General features: G+C 37.8%; 1 protein-coding gene across 1 annotated transcript in view; it reads right to left on the minus strand.

The window, feature by feature from the left end:
• LOC137972030 (clusterin-associated protein 1-like) overlaps positions 1-18,193 on the minus strand; it is an 87,435-nt gene that overhangs the window by 57,264 nt on the left and 11,978 nt on the right. The window contains exons 3-8 of the mRNA XM_068818831.1: positions 14,750-14,834; positions 13,078-13,203; positions 3,378-3,428; positions 2,523-2,618; positions 1,986-2,069; positions 1,747-1,880 (exon numbers count right to left, since the gene is read on the minus strand). Coding sequence (XP_068674932.1) covers positions 1,747-1,880; positions 1,986-2,069; positions 2,523-2,618; positions 3,378-3,428; positions 13,078-13,203; positions 14,750-14,834 — 576 coding nt within the window. The remainder of the gene's footprint in view (positions 1-1,746; positions 1,881-1,985; positions 2,070-2,522; positions 2,619-3,377; positions 3,429-13,077; positions 13,204-14,749; positions 14,835-18,193) is intronic.

Here is an 18,193-nt window from a genome sequence, read left to right on the forward strand (position 1 = left end):
TGGGAGAACAAACAAGGTCAAATTGTGTACAAAAGTGCTCTTTCGAAAACTTTCACTGAAAGATAACTTACACAACACAAGAAAAGCAACAGAGAAAATCGCTGGAGGTATTCTCACATTTTTGCGGAATATAAACACACGATCGGATTGATTTATTTGTTGAAGATACGTCTGATCTTCCGATGTATGCCGAAGGCAAAAATTCCTTCGATTACCAATTTATTTTAGGGCAAAAAACTTGTTATTTGCAAAAAATCCATCGGTTGAACAATATAAAGCTAAATTCGGGAGATAATCAATGCCCATTATGGCATTAATTGCTACGAAGGCCTTTAATTCTGCACGGCTTACTCCATGAAACAAGGCAATGCGTTCGGGCATTTTAAGAGTTTTTGACAGGCATACCTACTCGTTTCATTTACCATTAATTCCCATAGGTCACCTCCTATGAAAACTAAGAAAAATATTTAATTCATTACGATTATCTAAAACAAAATAAAGAGCAGTAGCTGCCACGAAATCTGGAACTTGAATATTATCAAGCTGATCATTCCAGCAAGCTTCTTGTTTATCATCGGTTGCTTGGTTTTCACCGTCTTCTTCGTCACTTTTAAAGCCATCTAAACCAAAATTGTTGTCTCTAGTATCCCCTCCTCTTACAGGAAAACCATAAAAGATCCCTTAGATCCTCCTAATCCTAAAAAAAAGCATGAATCTCCCCATCGTTTGATGCGTTATCTGGGGCATCGGCTGCTGTCTTCGCGTAATTTTATCCCCCGATCGAAATGGCAAAAAGCCAGCCCTTGTGGAGTCTCTTATCAGCTGTCAAAATATGCTCACAAGACGACAAATGATTGGTCAATTATCCTACTAAATCTCCATGACAACAAAAAATTTAGATTTACTAAGGGAGACTGGGTAGAGGCCTAAGATAAACTCTGATCAAGACGCCATTTTGTTTAGGTAATTCAGGGGTTGTCGCGCGCGGCCGGTTATGGCCGGTTTAGGTGTCAATGGGTATTCTAATTGGTCAATGATCAAAGGATCAATCAAACGCTGGATGGCACAATTTTTGTGTGATTACATGTACATGATATGCATGCATTACTTATGATTAACTACAACAGGCTTTCTCAAGATTTTTCATTTCTGTTGTTAATAAGTAATCACAAAACTTGCTTTTTCTTGTTCAATCTCATGTAAAAAATGCTAAAAAATCCCTTCAAATGCAACAAATTGAACTCACCCAATTTTGCTTTGATTTTTTTTTGCTGTATGGTGAATTTTAGAAGCTTCTTTCCACCGGGGTTGATGTTTAAATGTAAATGGCCACAGGAAAACAAAAGTCAAAAGGAGCCAGCGAAGTAAAAAGACAAAAGGGAAAGAGTGTGTTAAGTCTTCAGATGGTTACCATATACATTATGAGAAATGACTGCATCAAGTAAACGTTTTGAGATCATCGCAGTTAGCAGTAACAAAAGAAAAATTTAATGTTTCAGACTTTCCTTTCGTTACTGCTACAGTAGCATTCAAAATTAATGTCTATCTTAAACACATTGTTCCTCCAAAATGACTGTATTTAATGTAATTAATACTGTTCAGATTAAAGGCATAGCTTCATTGGATGCCATATTTCCAATAGGGAAGTTCTTGATTGAAGGTTTACCATGACCAAAAGAAAGCGATGCTGGTAAGAACACAGACCTGATGGAAAGCAAATTTCCCTCAGAGTTTTTTCCTTGTTACCTGACAGTCTCTAAACTTCGTAATCTCTTCTGGTTTCTTTCTAGTTCTTGCTTTTTCTTTTCAATTTTAGCTTCCAGGTTAGCTTCATCAGAAGCAATGTTGTCAAGCATTTGATTTGTCTTCTTTATGTCACTCTAAATGAAAAACAACGTCTCCGAGTAAATTACTTGAATTGTTTGAAACAGTAAAATATGGACAGAATTTACACCATACATTTTAAATAAAAAAAATTAGCTGACCTGAACCAAAATAACGCTCTTCTTTATTCCATTTTCCAACTCATTAAGCTCAAGCGGCTTGGCAATTGCACTGGTCCGAAGCTCCTGGAGACAACAAAGGTGAATCCATTTAGAAAGTATCAAAGAATGCCAAGATTGGTTACATTTTATTGTTTGGGTGGAGTTAAATCAATACCTGGCGTATTTATTCTGTCATGTGTTCCTTTTTGTGTAATGTGGAGTCCACTATACGGTCTAATATTTTCTGGAATTTATAATATAATATATTTAGTTCTTTGGCAATAAATGTCTTACTCTTTTACTCAATGTTGTAGTCATATTAAAGACATTTGAATTGCCCCTGTCTTGGCATTGACCACCATAAGAGTAACCTGGATAATCCTAAAGCTGCCATTTAGTCCTTTGTGGTTACAACTCACAAAAAATTAAATTACATTAGTTTACATTAAACGTTTAACTTTTGGAAGAAATTTAAAACAGCTTGTCACGCAGCAGAGATGTCAAAAATATAAATTACAATTATTAGTATTAACTAACCCTTAGTTCCACTTCACGACCAAGTAAGTCATAAAGTGCTGCTCCCCTTGATGTTATCTCTGATGCAAGTTGGCGAGATGCTTTTAAATCACTAATCTGAAAGGATCAAACATAAAAAAGTTAAGTAACACTGAATCAGAATTATCAACGGCAGTGATACACACATGTTCATCAAAGGGTTGAGAGTAAAACTGTGCTACTTTGAGACAAGTCTGTGGACAGCTTGATAGTAAAAACATGACTGTTTATATCTCCTAATAACCAGGTTTGAGGGCTTTACCATAAGTTACATCCCACATTTTCCCAATTCAACAAGAAAAAACAAGGAGACATAAATTACACTGTGGCTTGAAAAACGAGATAAGTATAAAGTTTTTTTTTTAAAGCGTTATCTTTCTAAGATCTTTGGTAAGAACCAAAACGAAATTTTAAAGTTTGTGGGCCACACTGTCGAGTATGACTTACTGACTTGGCCATCATAGCAAAACGAGAAGTTAAAGAAATGGCATGTCAAGTTGCTTCTTATCAGAACAAACCAAGCATGCCATAAAAGGCAAGCTGTTAATCGTGCTTTGAGAAAATTTCACATTACAAAGACATTCATACTTAAAATTACAAAATAATCTTCACGATATTTACTGTTCGTAGTTTATATTCCAATTTCATAAGCAAGAATCAGCCGTTGATTGGTTGTCTCCATGTTACTTAAAAATGACCTCTAATACTGTTACAATTAAAATAATAATCAAAAACCTCTGACAGATGTGTTTGACCTACACCTGTACCCAGTAAAAGGATCTCAGATTAATACAATGGTAAGATTTTAAAATTAGGAATTAATTAAAAGTAACTCACTCTGGATGAGATATCAAATCTTAAAGAGCTCACAGTTGATTCTTCAGGCGTCTATGGAGTTTCAAAGACATCGCATTGTTAGTACATATGACAGCCAGAATAGTTACAATGTATTGGTATTTCTATACTGAGTTAAAGCAGTCAACTGACAGTCAACTGGCAAACATGACAGCTCATCACAGTTGTTATCACCTAAAATAAACAACAAGGGAAGAAGCCAATAAAAATAGGACTGGAAGCCCCAAACCATACATGTAATTCTATCTACCAACATACAATTCCCAAATAATTTGGGACTTGTTTAAATAAGCATTGATCATAGAGAGCAAACAAGAAGATCTTATAACCGTGCTTTGAAAAGTTATCCGTTTTTTTACCACTATAGTCGCAACGTAGTGCACATTCCAAAGCAGTCCCTGTTGATTCACTGATGACTATAGACACAAAATCACCTGATAAATCTGTAGCACAACAACTGACAACAACGACTTCACACGAACTTATTGCACCATCACTTATAGCCGATGTGAAATCTCTGACTGCACCATCAGTCATAGTAAAGTAGTCGTTGTAAAATATCAGATAATGTAATGGTCTCAATTAATCTGGAACTTTCTTCGGGACATGTATGGGTATGAATGATACGATAACACTATTAACAACTTACAGTTTTCTTCTTTAAAAGTGACAACTAAATTTAGTTAGTTTTTTACACAAGTAAGAGGTAAGCAAAGTAGTCACATGAGTCATGTAATTCAAGAATTACGTTATCCATGGCTATCTTTAGTACGGTGGTAATTTCCCTACCAATGAAAGTTGCAACGTCGACACATTCCATGGTTGACGTAATGGCTTTTTATATATTCAATACTCGCTTCGAATCAAGCGCTTCAACAACACAAAAAGGCAGAATATTTTGTACTACATTAAGTGTGGAATATTCATAAAATCTTAAGTACATTAACGTTTTAACTGCTTTTGGCAAATAAACATCATAAGTTGTGTGATTTGAAGTCCCATTGACTATATGGCTGAGTGGAAGTTTGGGTCTGCTCACCAAAAAAACTAAAAAAAAAAGATCTTTACGATCTTATAACTGCACTTTGAAAATTTCCCTGTTTCTTTAAGCACTATAGTCACAACATAGTGCACATTCCAAACCAGTCCTTTTTGATTCATTGATTACTGTAGACACCACACAGGGCTGTGCCCAGAAAAAAAAATTATGACTGAGGCAGAGATTTAGATGGTGCCATAGAAAGTGATAAAAGACCTTGCCTTGATGGTATGTGGGTCTCATTAGTTGCTAATGCAAGTTCAGAGCAGCTAAAGAACTACATTACATGCTCTAAGAAAACAAGGAAAGTACTTCCATCAGTTGTAAACAAAGCAGTAGCTGAATTTGAAGGAAGCACTGACAATTCAGTGAGAAGTGTAAAGATTCTTTAATGTAAAGGTTTAATCAGCAAAGAAAAATACAAATCTGTTAGGCAAAGCTTGTGCATGAAGTCTAATGGAAATAGTGCTCATAGAAGCAGCATTAAGGTTTCAGGAGTGAGAGTGCCTAAAATTCTAACTTATGAAAAGGTTATTTCCTTTCTCAAATCTGTTGAAATTGGTACAGTGTTGGATATGAAATCTGAATTCTGTGGGAGCCTGGGGGAAGATGAACAAGTAGAAGGAGCTTTCAGGCAACTAGAAGAATTTCTACTTGAACTTGCAAATTTGTACATTCATGTTGCTAAAGTCTTAAGCGAGGATGGATCACCTTTTCTTCATCATTTTAACGAGGCCCCATACAATTTCAAACTAGCCATAGGTGCTGATGGGGCACCGTTTGGCAAGGACGATGAGGCTACTGCATGGCTTCTTTCTTTCATTAATGTAGGGGAACGAATTGCTAGCCAGAATGAGAATTTCCTTCTTGCTGGAGCTAATTGCTCCGAGTCTCATGTTGTCATGAAGCTTAATGTTTCTGACATTGCTTATGTTGAGAGTAAGAAGTATACTGTGGCAGGGTATCCCGTGCAATTTAAGTTCAAATTAGTCCCTTCTGACATGAAGTGGCTCGCAACATTTGCTGGTGAGTTAAGTAATGCAGCACATTACTTTTCTACCTTTGCAAATGTTCATGAAGCTAACAAAGACACTGTCAGTGGGTTAATTGGTGAGAGTGAGGAGTGTACATGGCAACCATGGAAATACAATGACAGGCTCTCTGCAGCATCCAGGGTGAAAGCAAAACAAAATGAGCTTGATGCCACACATCTAGCCCCCCTCAACCAAGCGTAGCAAACTTACCCAATTCATCAAAGGTCAGAAATCTAGGCAGGAATGTGAACCTATTATCGGACATTTGGTAGACTTTGCTGTAGCAGAACCATTGCATAATTCAAACAATGCTTGGCAGTATATCCATTGTTTACTTTTGGAGGAAGCAATTTCACGAAGTGACATTCCTGTGGCAGGTTGTGATGTATCAACCCTGCCTAATGAAACTCCACTTAAAAAATTCATGCTTTCAGTTAAGAATGAAGTTGGTGCATCTAGACTATATAAGAAGCTAAACAAGTGGCTCAAGGAAGGCAGAAAAAAGAAATTTGAATATCGTTTCACTGGGAAAGAAACCAAATGCTTTTGCCACAAATTTATGTTCCTTATTGATTCCCTAAGCAGAGAAAATGACACTGGGCCTGAATTACTTCGACTTGTTTCAATTGCATTTGCTGCCCTTCAATTGCGTGACGCAGTGTCAAAATTCAGTAGAGTTGAAACTGATGAAGCAATTTGCTAAGAGCTAGAGGTTCACTGCCAGTTATTCTTTAACACCTGTTCCCTTTTACTGAAATCAGTTAATCCTACAGTTTGGACTGTGGGATATGCAATTCCATTTCACAACAAAGCATGTAACCCTGTCATCATTTGCAGGGCACGCTACCCTCACAACTCGCTGGAGGTTAGTTATGCGCCATGAGTACATTAGCTCTATCTGGCTTAGAAAAACAGACCCATTCCACTTTCGTTATGTCAAGTGCAAGGACAAGTACACACCTAAAGAGGCTCACCTCCCTGGGTTTTGTTACTGTGGTTTTAAAATGGGTGAAAACCAAGCAAATGTGTTTATTGTTCATCAAGCCTTTATAAGGCTGTTTACAGATCTGCACACAATGCAGAACTTGATAAAGAAATCTGCAACATGCTCAGTGTATTTTTCTAGCGATTTCAGCCTCACGTTCTGCTTTCCAAGCAGATTTGCAGCATGCTTATTGTGAAACTTCTTGTAAAACCTCACTGGACTGTTTATTCTTACATTTGTATTTTTGGGAGCAACATTATGAGACAGAATTGTCAATTTAACTCATTGTTGAACACAACTTATAAATTATTAGTCTTGGAGCTTAACATATTTCATTGCTTTCTTGGTTTGACAACTGATGTAAACATTATAACATGTCAATTATGAAACTTTTGATCAATATTCTTTCAGAATGTTCATGGATTGTTTCTTATCAATAAACTTTGTTGTAAAGAAAAAGTCTGTTTATGATTAATTCACTTATTGGCAGGGAGGGCTGGGAGCAACATTATGAGACAGAATTGTCAATTTCACTCATTCCATGTTGAACGCAACTTATAAATTATTAGATGAATGAAGGGGTAGTTTCTAAAGAAACTGTGGTGCTGCGTCGGCCGGGAAGTAGTATACAAAAATTTGGTTTTATCAACGGAGTTGATAATGTAAATTGGCCACCGTACAGAGATTCTAAAAGCTGACGTTTCGAGCGTTAGCCCTTCGTAAGAGCGAATCGAGGGATTATGGGTTACGTGTAGTTTTTATAGTAGAGTAGGAGCTACGCTATTGGTGGTAACATGGCAACGTGAAAAATAGGAATATATTAGTTAAATGAAAAGCGTTCGCTAATACCGTGAGGATTAAGGGTGCCAATTTGAAAGATGAATTTTTGTTCCAGATTCTTGCGGCTTTCCGTCGTACCTAGATGTAGGGAAAGGCCGCAGATAGCCATGTGTTTTTTGGAGTAGTTAGGCAGATTAAAATGGCGAGCGACTGGCTTGGATGCATCCTTGTCATTCTTCTCAACATCGCGAAGGTGTTCGCGGAATCGGTCACCTAGTCGTCTACCTGTCTCACCAATGTATAATTTATCGCATAACGTGCAGGTTATGCAATAAATGACATTTGCGGAGGTACATGTGAAACGATCGGTGATATGAACAGATCGCTTAGGTCCCGATATCTTGCTAGTGTTAACAATGAAAAGACAAGTTTTGCATCGTGAGCGCGCGCATTTGAAAGTGCCGGGTTGCTCGTTAGTTTTGAGCGCGCTTCTAACTAAAAAGTTGCCTACGTTTTTGTCGCGTTTGAATGAAATAAGTGGAGGTTGCGAAAAGATTCTACCAGTCTCGGGATCATTTTGGAGTAATTTAAAATTACTACGAATGATGCTTTTGACTGCGTGATTATAAGGATGGAAAGTGAGGGTGAATGGAATTCTGTCATTCTTATCTTTTTGTGACGTTTGTAGTGATGACTGTCAATCAAATTGTTGGGCGCGATGATGGCCCGCTTTGACCACAGAGACAGGATAGCCACGTTTTTCGAAGAACTGGCACATCTCCTCTGATTTGCTGGAAAAATCGGAGTCATCACTACATAGACGTCGAAGTCTAAGAAATTGAGAATAAGGGATGGAGTTCTTGACATGTGATGGATGTGACGATGAATACAACAAATAACTGTGTGAATCAGTAGGTTTGTAGTGCACACTAGTACATAGCACGTTGGCTCTAATAGAAACTTTGATATCTAGAAAAGCCAATGAAGTTTCCGAAATTTCCCAGGTATATTTAAGAGCCGGATAAAAAGAGTGGATGGAGGTTATAAATTGATCGAGTTCTTCTCTGCTGGATGAAATAGCGCCGATGCAGTCGTCGATGTAACGGCCGTAGAGTTCAGGTTTGGGGCCGTTGTACTGATTAAAAAATTGGTGTTCAACATATCCTACAAAAAGATTGGCATAGCTAGGTCCCATTCCAGCAGAGAAGAACTCGATCAATTTATAACCTCCGTCAACTCTTTTCATCTGGCTCTTAAATATACCTGGGAAATTTCGGAAACTTCATTGGCTTTTCTAGATATCAAAGTTTCTATTAGAGGCAACGTGCTATGTACTAGTGTGCACTACAAACCTACTGATTCACACAGTTATTTGTTGTATTCATCGTCACATCCATCACATGTCAAGAACTCCATCCCTTATTCTCAATTTCTTAGACTTCGACGTCTATGTAGTGATGACTCCGATTTTTCCAGCAAATCAGAGGAGATGTGCCAGTTCTTCGAAAAACGTGGCTATCCTGTCTCTGTGGTCAAAGCGGGCCATCATCGCGCCCAACAATTTGATCGACAGTCATCACTACAAACGTCACAAAAAGATAAGAATGACAGAATTCCATTCACCCTCACTTTCCATCCTCATAATCACGCAGTCAAAAGCATCATTCTTAGTAATTTTAAATTACTCCAAAATGATCCCGAGACTGGTAGAATCTTTTTGCAACCTCCACTTATTTCATTCAAACGCGACAAAAACGTAGGCAACTTTTTAGTTAGAAGCGCGCTCAAAACTAACGAGCAACCCGGCACTTTCAAATGCGCGCGCTCACGATGCAAAACTTGTCTTTTCATTGTTAACACTAGCAAGATATCGGGACCTAAGCGATCTGTTCATATCACCGATCGTTTCACATGTACCTCCGCAAATGTCATTTATTGCATAACCTGCACGTTATGCAATAAATTATACATTGGTGAGACAGGTAGACGACTAGGTGACCGATTCCGCGAACACCTTCGCGATGTTGAGAAGAATGACAAGGATGCATCCAAGCCAGTTGCTCGCCATTTTAATCTGCCTAACCACTCCAAAAAAACCATGGCTATCTGCGGCCTTTCCCTACATCTAGGTACGACGGAAAGCCGCAAGAATCTGGAACAAAAATTCATCTTTCAAATCGGCACCCTTAATCCTCACGGTATTAACGAACGCTTTTCATTTAACTAATATATTCCTATTTTTCACGTTGCCATGTTACCACCAATAGCGTAGCTCCTACTCTACTATAAAAACTACACGTAACCCATAATCCCTCGATTCGCTCTGACGAAGGGCTAACGCTCGAAACGTCAGCTTTTAGAATCTCTGTACGGTGGCCAATTTAGATTATCAACTCTGTTGATAAAACCAAATTTTTATAAATTATTAGTGTTGGAGCTTAACATACAATTGTATTTCATTGCTTTCTTGGTTTCAGTAGAGTTGAAACTGATGCAGCAATTTGCCAAGAGCTAGAGGTTCACTGCCAGTTATTCTTAACATACAATTGTATTTCATTGCTTTCTTGGTTTGACAACTGATGTAAACATTATAACATGTCAATTATGAAACTTTTGATCAGTATTCTTTCAGAACGTTCATGGATTGTTTCTTATCAATATACTTTGTTGTAAAGAAAAAGTCTGTTTATGATTAATTTACTTAGAAAAGCAATGTAGTTCACATCATTTATTGGCAGGGAGGGCTGGTATATGAAGAAAATCAGGACTGAGAACATTTTTGTGGGCAATAAACATTTCTTAACCCCATTCAATTTAGTAGATAGGCTGATAGTAAAAAAATATTGTGCAAAGTATACCTGACTGACTATTTACCCTCTTAGAAACATAATCACAAAAGTTAAGAATTAGCAGGATGAAAATAAAGGACTTTTTTTGTCCTTACAGACCTTATAAAGAGGCCCTAAATAACTCCAGGCAGTATATTAAAATCAAACATTTAACTGATGCCACAGACTAAATCCCTATATAGCAATAATTCACAACACTCAACCACGGTAAAAGGAATGTTGAGGAACACCTACTCTGTTCCAGTGGCCATAACTGAGAGACAAAGTAAGCATTTCTAGGTTCTTAGAGTACTTTATCTTTACTGGCCTGGCTGCATCGACCAACACTCGACTATATCCACCGTCTTGCTCCACTTTTATTAGCACTTCTGTCTTCTCCAGCTGACGTCGAAACTTGTTGCTCCAAGACATTATAAGACTGTTGAAATGATCTTCTTCTGTTATTATTAATTCCTCCACGTGATTAGTACTTCTGGTCACCTGTCCCCAGCCATAGGCAATAACAGTTGTCTTTAAGGTATCAAACAGCTCAAGTAGTAGGCTTCTTTTAAGTGTTATTCCCCAGGGGTTGCGAAGTGACGGAGAACGTTTCAGCATTCTACAGATGCTTTTATTCCACCTGTAAACCTCTCTTGCGAGCATTCTTGAGGGCTGTGCCAGATAAAACTTGTAACGTTGTTGTTCTGGAAACGTGTGGTGTTTAACTACGGCTCTTGAAAGCTTTAAAAGTTCATCGCCAATTTTTGTCGCTAACTTCTTATCTGGTGCATTAGCAATATAAGAAGTAACAGTATCGTGTATATTCACGATGAGTTCCGCCATATTGGATAAGTAAACAACACTTTTGCGAAAACCCGCTGAGCAAAAGTAGTTACTGCGGGCTAACGAGCGTGCCGATTTTAATCCCTCGCCAGCCCGGCGTGATTATTCCACTCGCGCCTGTTGGATATGAGGTGACTATAGCCAACTCGGCACATGCTTTGTGCCTTGTTGGCTATCTATCATCTCATATCCAACAAGCGCTCGTGAAATAATATTATTGTTAAATATCCCTTGAAACCTTCAAGTCATGTATGGTGTGACAATAGTAACAACATCTTGTTACTCAATAACTGGTGTTGCAAATGATACCAATAATTTTTTGTTACGTGGGACAGTGTTGTAGTTCGTATTATCTTTCCCGAGTGTAGAAAAAAGGAAAGAACCTTAAAAGATATTGTAAGAATCTTGTAATCTTGATTTGTATAAAGTCATGTAAGATGATAACTAAGAATCTTACATTTAATTGCAAGATTCTTGTAAGATAATGCCAATACAGTGTAAATTGTAAGATCGTAAGATGCTTGCAATATCTTGCAAGAATCTTACTTACCAGTAAGAAGTAAGATTAGATCTTAGCAAGAAACTTGATAAGAATCTTACTAAGATCTTAATAAGATTTCCACCTTTGTAATAGAAATGAGAACAAGGAAAATTCCAATTGTTATATGTGCCCTTGGAGTTATAAAAATCCCAGGCAACAGCAATCAAGGGGAAATCCAATAGATAGCACTTTTGGAAACAGCACACACTCTAAGAGGGGTCCTTTCAACTAAGTGAATGGAACAAACACTCCACTAGTGCCTTAGGACCATGGTTTCGTCTTGGCCCTAAAAGTTTCTTCCTGGCAGTGATGTTTTCCCACCCACCCACGCAGGGAGAGCGGTGGATGAGTACAACTGTACATGTGAGCAAAGAAAAAAGGACTACATAGCTAAATTTAGGACAGTAATAAGAAATAATTATTAATGGTAGTGAGGAGAGAAGAATGTCAGCACAATGTTGGTGAGAAGGGAGAAACTCCTACAGCATTCAGAGTCAACAAAACATGACAGAAAGGCAATTTTAACAACTGGAGGGAAAAAGCATTGCATGGTCAAATTACAAGAGGACAGTTGACTTATTGACTAAATGTATGTCTTGCGTTTCCCGTACACTTCTTTTGTGCTCTATCCGCTTCCTGTGTGTTACAACAGAACTGATCACTGGCAAAGTTTCTTTATTTGTTAAATATGGTTATCGAAAATTAGACTACCAGTATGTCACTGTGTGATACAGTTGCAGTCTAGATCTATACCCACGTTACACCCTTGTTCCAGAATTATCCTGTAGCTCAGTGGTGAGAGCATCGTTGGTTCAAATCCCATCTGGTGCTCAAAATTTTCCCGAGTTTCCATTTGATGATGCTCAATATCTTTCGTGTGTTCTCTTCAAATTGCATTGATAGTTTAATATTGTAAATACGATTCATGACCTTAAGGAGTCCTTTACCTTTGCATTTCCACTTTAAAACTCATTTTCGATCAATATTATATAATTTCAAACTTTCCCTGATGTAGGATTAATACCATGATGAACTTTTTCTTTCATGGAACTTTTAGCCTGGATGTTTCCTTAACAACCTTACACTAGCACATTAATGCAAAGTATAATTCCCATAGACTTAACTGATTAGAGTGTAAAGAGAAGTGCTAGTTTTTTACCCCATATGAACCATGTGAGCATTAGCCCTACTAATGGAAATGGGCCCACACAAGGACAGAGAAAAACTCTGACAAGGGTGGGAATAGAACCCACAACCTTCGGGTTAGATCACCGGTACTCTTAACCGACTGAGCTACAAGGTTAGATGGGAGCAGGCCATAATTGGGAACTGAAGATGTTGAAGCCATGGCAATGGACATGTACAAGTATAAGGAAGGATTACAAATGTTGGCTGTGTAGGGCTAACGCTCACATGGTTCATATGGGGTACAAAACTAGCACTTCTCATTACACTCTAATCAGTTTTAAAAGTCTGTTCAAATATAAGTGCTACACGGCCAACGTTTGTAAAAACATAACCCTTCCTTATAATTCCCATAATTTGAAACTGCATCTTTTGCAAGATGGAAGCTAGAATGACTGTGTACATGTTCATGTACAATGTTGTTAAATGTTACATTTACTGTATTACCTCATTTGCTGCATTTGCCCTCATAGCACTGTACAAAACAGACGTTACTTTAAGTAACTCTTTTACAGCATATCCATCAGCACCATAGAGCTTCTTTGTGTTCAGCTTGATATGTGCTTTGGTTGCCTGAACATCAGAAATATTGATAAATATAACAATGCAAGTTTTAAAGTGCCAGTCTTTTAACGCAATTTGACCTTATCAAACTTGTGCAATAAAAAAGACAGGAGAGCGTGGTGAAAATACTATCTGTCAATAACCAACAAATAATAGGATATAGTAGAAAATATAATGAGAAATTCAACAAACAAATGATAACTCTAATTTAATATTTAAAGGGGAACTGAAAGCAAAAAAATAAGCATTTTTTATTTACACTTTAGACCTGCATGCCCAATAATGTTTTCAACTTTTTTTCTGGCATATCCATCCTTTTTCCACCTAAAAAAATGCTTTTATTTAAAATATTCTGATTTTGGGCCATCAGCATTGCGGCTCAGAAAGGAGGAGTCAGCATTCATTTTTGCAGCTTTTGACGTATGACATGGGGAAGACATGCAAGAACGCCCCATATAGAAGCAGCGTTTTTGACTGATGTACTTTGTCGTGAATATTGAGTCCACAAAGAAACAGATATCCACAGCAGCACTTGTTTAGAACTCCTGATTATGAAATCTCTGTTCCCCATATCATACATCACAGCAGGGTGCTGATTTAATTTTTGAGCCCGCAGAAACAGCGGGAAAAGCCCAAATTTAAATGTAATTTACTCGCAAAAAACAGAAAACGCAAAGAAATAACCTAACACACTTAACTTTACTTAAGTTAGGCTTTCCAAAAACAATGTTGGAAAAATTGCTGATTTTGGCCTCCAGTTCTCCTTTAATAAAAAGCAAGATAATGGTTTATCAAAAATGGGTGATAAAAAAAATTTAGTTTGAAAATAATTATGAGAAAGTATAAATACTTATAATTTAATAACTAAAAATAATTTTATAGATTTACATGTATGACTGTTTGCTTGCTCACAGCAATAAAAAGTGAGTTTAACACTTTCGATAATGCACAGGAACACCCTGATCAGCTAATCCAGTGGAACATTTTAGATGCTCCTGATGTTCCTGAGAAACCTTTCATATCTTACAAGTACATGTACTATAGTCCTGACAAGTATGTATCCAAACACATTCAGCTATATAGCACCATGAAAATAAACAAACAGAAAATGAAGAGATTATTACTATAGCTATATGAAAGACATACATGTACATGTAATTATATAATTGAACTTCACAAGAATCATGTACTGTTAATACATTGTTTTATGAATGATACAGAACTACTACATTAACCAAAAAATGTGGACAAAATGCGTATATTTATAATTATGTGTAAAACCATACGCATATTCACATTTAAGTATACGTACATGTATATTCCTGTACTTAGGCAGCAACAAAAAGAAAGCCTTAAAAATTCAGTCTTGAATGGGATTTGAGCCCTGCAACCTAGAACCCCTACAATAATGGTGCAAATTATGCTAATTACCTATTGGACTTTTCATGCCAACTGGGAGTTGATAATTTAGTGAATTCATAATATTTAAGCATGTAGACGATCTGGACAAGAAGAAACATACATGTACATTAATTTAAATTATGGAAACACATACCATAAACTGAGCTAATGATTTAATGAACAAAACTCTATCTTGCTCGGTATCGACATCTGATGGTAACTCAACATTTGGATCATACCTTTAAGGACAGAAAATTAATATTGTAACATGAAAAGAATTAGCCTATAAATTATTTTTGAAAAAGACAACATTTACCGTAATATTACTTATGGTGGCACCAAACATCCTCCTACACCTTTAATCATTTCCTTGATTTTAACTCTGTCTACTGCTAGACCATTTTAATGTTCAAAGGTTAAAAAGCCCCACTTGGCCAGTTAATTAATTAATTGATTAATTAAGAAGTTTCCGGTTGCTGTCTGGTGGAGACAAGTTGCTCCTTGCTCCTCATCTACTGATAAGAAAATGATGGACGTCTTTAATAACAATGAAAACAAGAGCATGGATTAGTGAAAAATAATTGTTCATTTCCAATAGCCTCAATAGTGCCAAAAAGTAATTAAAATAATAATACTACTACTACTACTACTACTACTACTACTACTAATAATAATAATAATAATAATAATAACAATAATAATAACAATAATAATAATGATAATGATAATGATAATGATAATGATAATGATAATAATGATAATAATAATAATAATAATAATAATAATAATACAGAACACGGCTGATCTAGGGGAGACAACCCCAATAAAAAACTCACCATGTTGGTGGTATCCTCGTATACTAATGATGACAGGTAAAACAATAAATTTAGAGAACGGCGTAAATGATACCCAGGCATATGACATGGGTGTCTCGCCCGGCACGCCGATGGAGCAGCCAGAACTGGGTCATCATCAAGCTACTGCTCGCAGAGGATGGGGATATAGAATTAACAAGTTAGTCATGGAGTGTCATTATAGAAATACATGTATACCATCTAGAAGAGGCTACCGCAAGCGCATAGTCCTGAGCGTTGGGTAGCAAAACGGAGAATGTCGAGGGCTATATGAAGATCAATGTGGCCACGCATGGTGCACCATGTGTGGTGCTGAAGACAGTCTTGCTAGGATTGGTAAGAATCCTAAGAAGACACCTGGAGTGCTGAGACTGCTTGTTGCGGTCAGACTGGTACTCACCAGTGATTGTACGCTGTGGATGTACACTGTGGATGAAAACACCTAATAATAATTATAATAATAATAATATCGTTGTTCGAAGGCATATGATATGGTGCCCCATTTATGGATCCTGAAATGTCTGGAGATGGTTGGGGCTGCGAAGAATATGATCTCTGTAATCAGCAACAGCATGGTGAACTGGAAGACAGTATTGCCATCAGGAGGAATGGCTCTTGGGCAGGTGGACATTAGGAGAGGAATTTTTCAAGGTCACTCCTTGTCACCACTTACTGTTTATAGTGATCGTGTTACCCTTGACCCTAGTACTACGAGAAATGAGAGCTGGATACAAACTGGCAAAGGACATGAAGCCCATTAACAATCTACTATTCATGGATGATCTGAAGCTGTACGGAGCTAGCAAAGATCAACTAGACTCACTTGTTCAAGTAGTAAAGATCTTCTCGCAAGACATTAAGATGTCTTTTGGGCTAGACAAGTGTGCTGTCCTGGAAATGAGAAGGGGAAGACAAGTTGGCAGTAGCACAATAGAACTACCCAACGACCAGCACATCGGGGAAATAGAGGAGGAAGGCTTCAAATACCTTGGCATCTTACAGTTGGAACAGACTCTCAACACCAAGAGTTAAGGCAAGATAACATCGGAGTATATCAGAAGAGTCAAGAAGTTGTGTAGATCAAAACTCAATTGAGGAAATTTGATCGATGGCATCAATACCTGAGCTGTAGGTGTAGTACGCTACAGTGCGGGGATTGTGGACTGGACAATGGAGGAGGTAGCCAACATGGATAGAAGAACTAGAAAGATCTTGGCAATGAATGGCTGTCTGCACACCAGGAGTAATGTTGCAAGGCTGTACCTGCCGAGAAAGGAAGGGGGAAGAGGACTGATTGGCATCAAGGAGAGTGTAAGAAGGTAGAGCAAATCCCTTCATGGCTACCTAAGAGAGATGCTTTAAGCTGCGTTGAAAGAGAAAGTGATTGTTGAAGAAGAGAGTCTGCAGGACTATGAGAGCAGGAGGAAAGACAAGAAAGTTAAAAACTGGAACTGGAAGGAGAAAGCCCTACATGGTGCATTTGTCCAACAAATATCAGATGAAGCTAGAGAGGGGTCTTGGAGATGGCCCAGAAATGGATTCTTAAAAAAGGAGACAGAAGGTTTGATTCTTGCTGCTAAGGAACAAGGTTTAAGAACAAACTCGATCAAGTACAGCATAGATAAGACCTCAGAGACACCACTGTGTAGATTGTGTGGCGATGCCACTGGAACAGTATGACACATTGTCAGTGGATGCAAGAAGCTTGCCCAGAGAGTATAGGAAGCGCCACCACAAGGTGGCCCTGCGGGTACACTAGGAGATGTGCAGGAAGTATGGGATAGGGTGTAGTGACAAGTGGTATGACCATCAACCCTTGCCAACTGCAGAAAATGGGGGAGTGAGGATTAACTGGGGCATGACTATCTACACAGACAAAGTGCTGAAACATAATCGGCCAGATATTACTCTTGTGTATTAAGACACACAGAAATATAGAACTTATTGACATAGCTGTGCCAGTGGACAAGAACATCACCAGAACTGAAGAGAAGGTTGAAAAGTACCAGGAACTAGCATTTGAAATCAGAAGGATTCATGGAGCGTCGAAAGTGAACAATAATACCTATCGTGATTGGTGCTCTTGGAAGCATATCAAAAGGTGCAAAGACCAGGTTTGGCAAGCTACACTGTAGATGTACCTGACTTCCTTGGAAGTGTACAATTATCGGCCATCCTTGGAACTGCTCACCTGTTATGGAAAGTGTTGTGTCTCTAAGCTTCTGGGAGTGGCTGAGACACAATAAACATTATCCAGTGGAACAACTGCAGAGATTCAATAATAATAATAATAATAATAATAATAATAACAACAACAACAACAACAACAATAATAATAATAATAATTAAAGGAGAAAGTGGCATGAAAAGCGTAGAAGACACCCACAAGTTGACAACAATCAATTTGGCTAATTACCTTAACAACAGCAATGACAAGAGAATCAAGTATGCAAGAACACTTGAGATGAATAGAATCACTGTCTCAAGGAAGAAGGTCAATATTTAAACAAGCAACCAAATACGCAGCAGAATACAACATTATCTGTAACTTTGATGATACAGGAACTACAATATCTGCCAGTAAAGACCCAACAGCTGCTATCGAGATCAAGAGGATTACAACACCCTAGCCTACAGCGATAAAAGAGCTACTGAGATCAAAGATCACAGAAAAGTACACCAAAGAAGCAGAAGAACAGAAATGGCTTGGAGCTTACACCAACAAACAACGCCAAGACTTAAAC

This window comes from Montipora foliosa, chromosome 9 (genome assembly GCF_036669935.1).
Source record: "Montipora foliosa isolate CH-2021 chromosome 9, ASM3666993v2, whole genome shotgun sequence".
Classification (NCBI taxonomy): Eukaryota; Metazoa; Cnidaria; class Anthozoa; order Scleractinia; family Acroporidae; genus Montipora; species Montipora foliosa.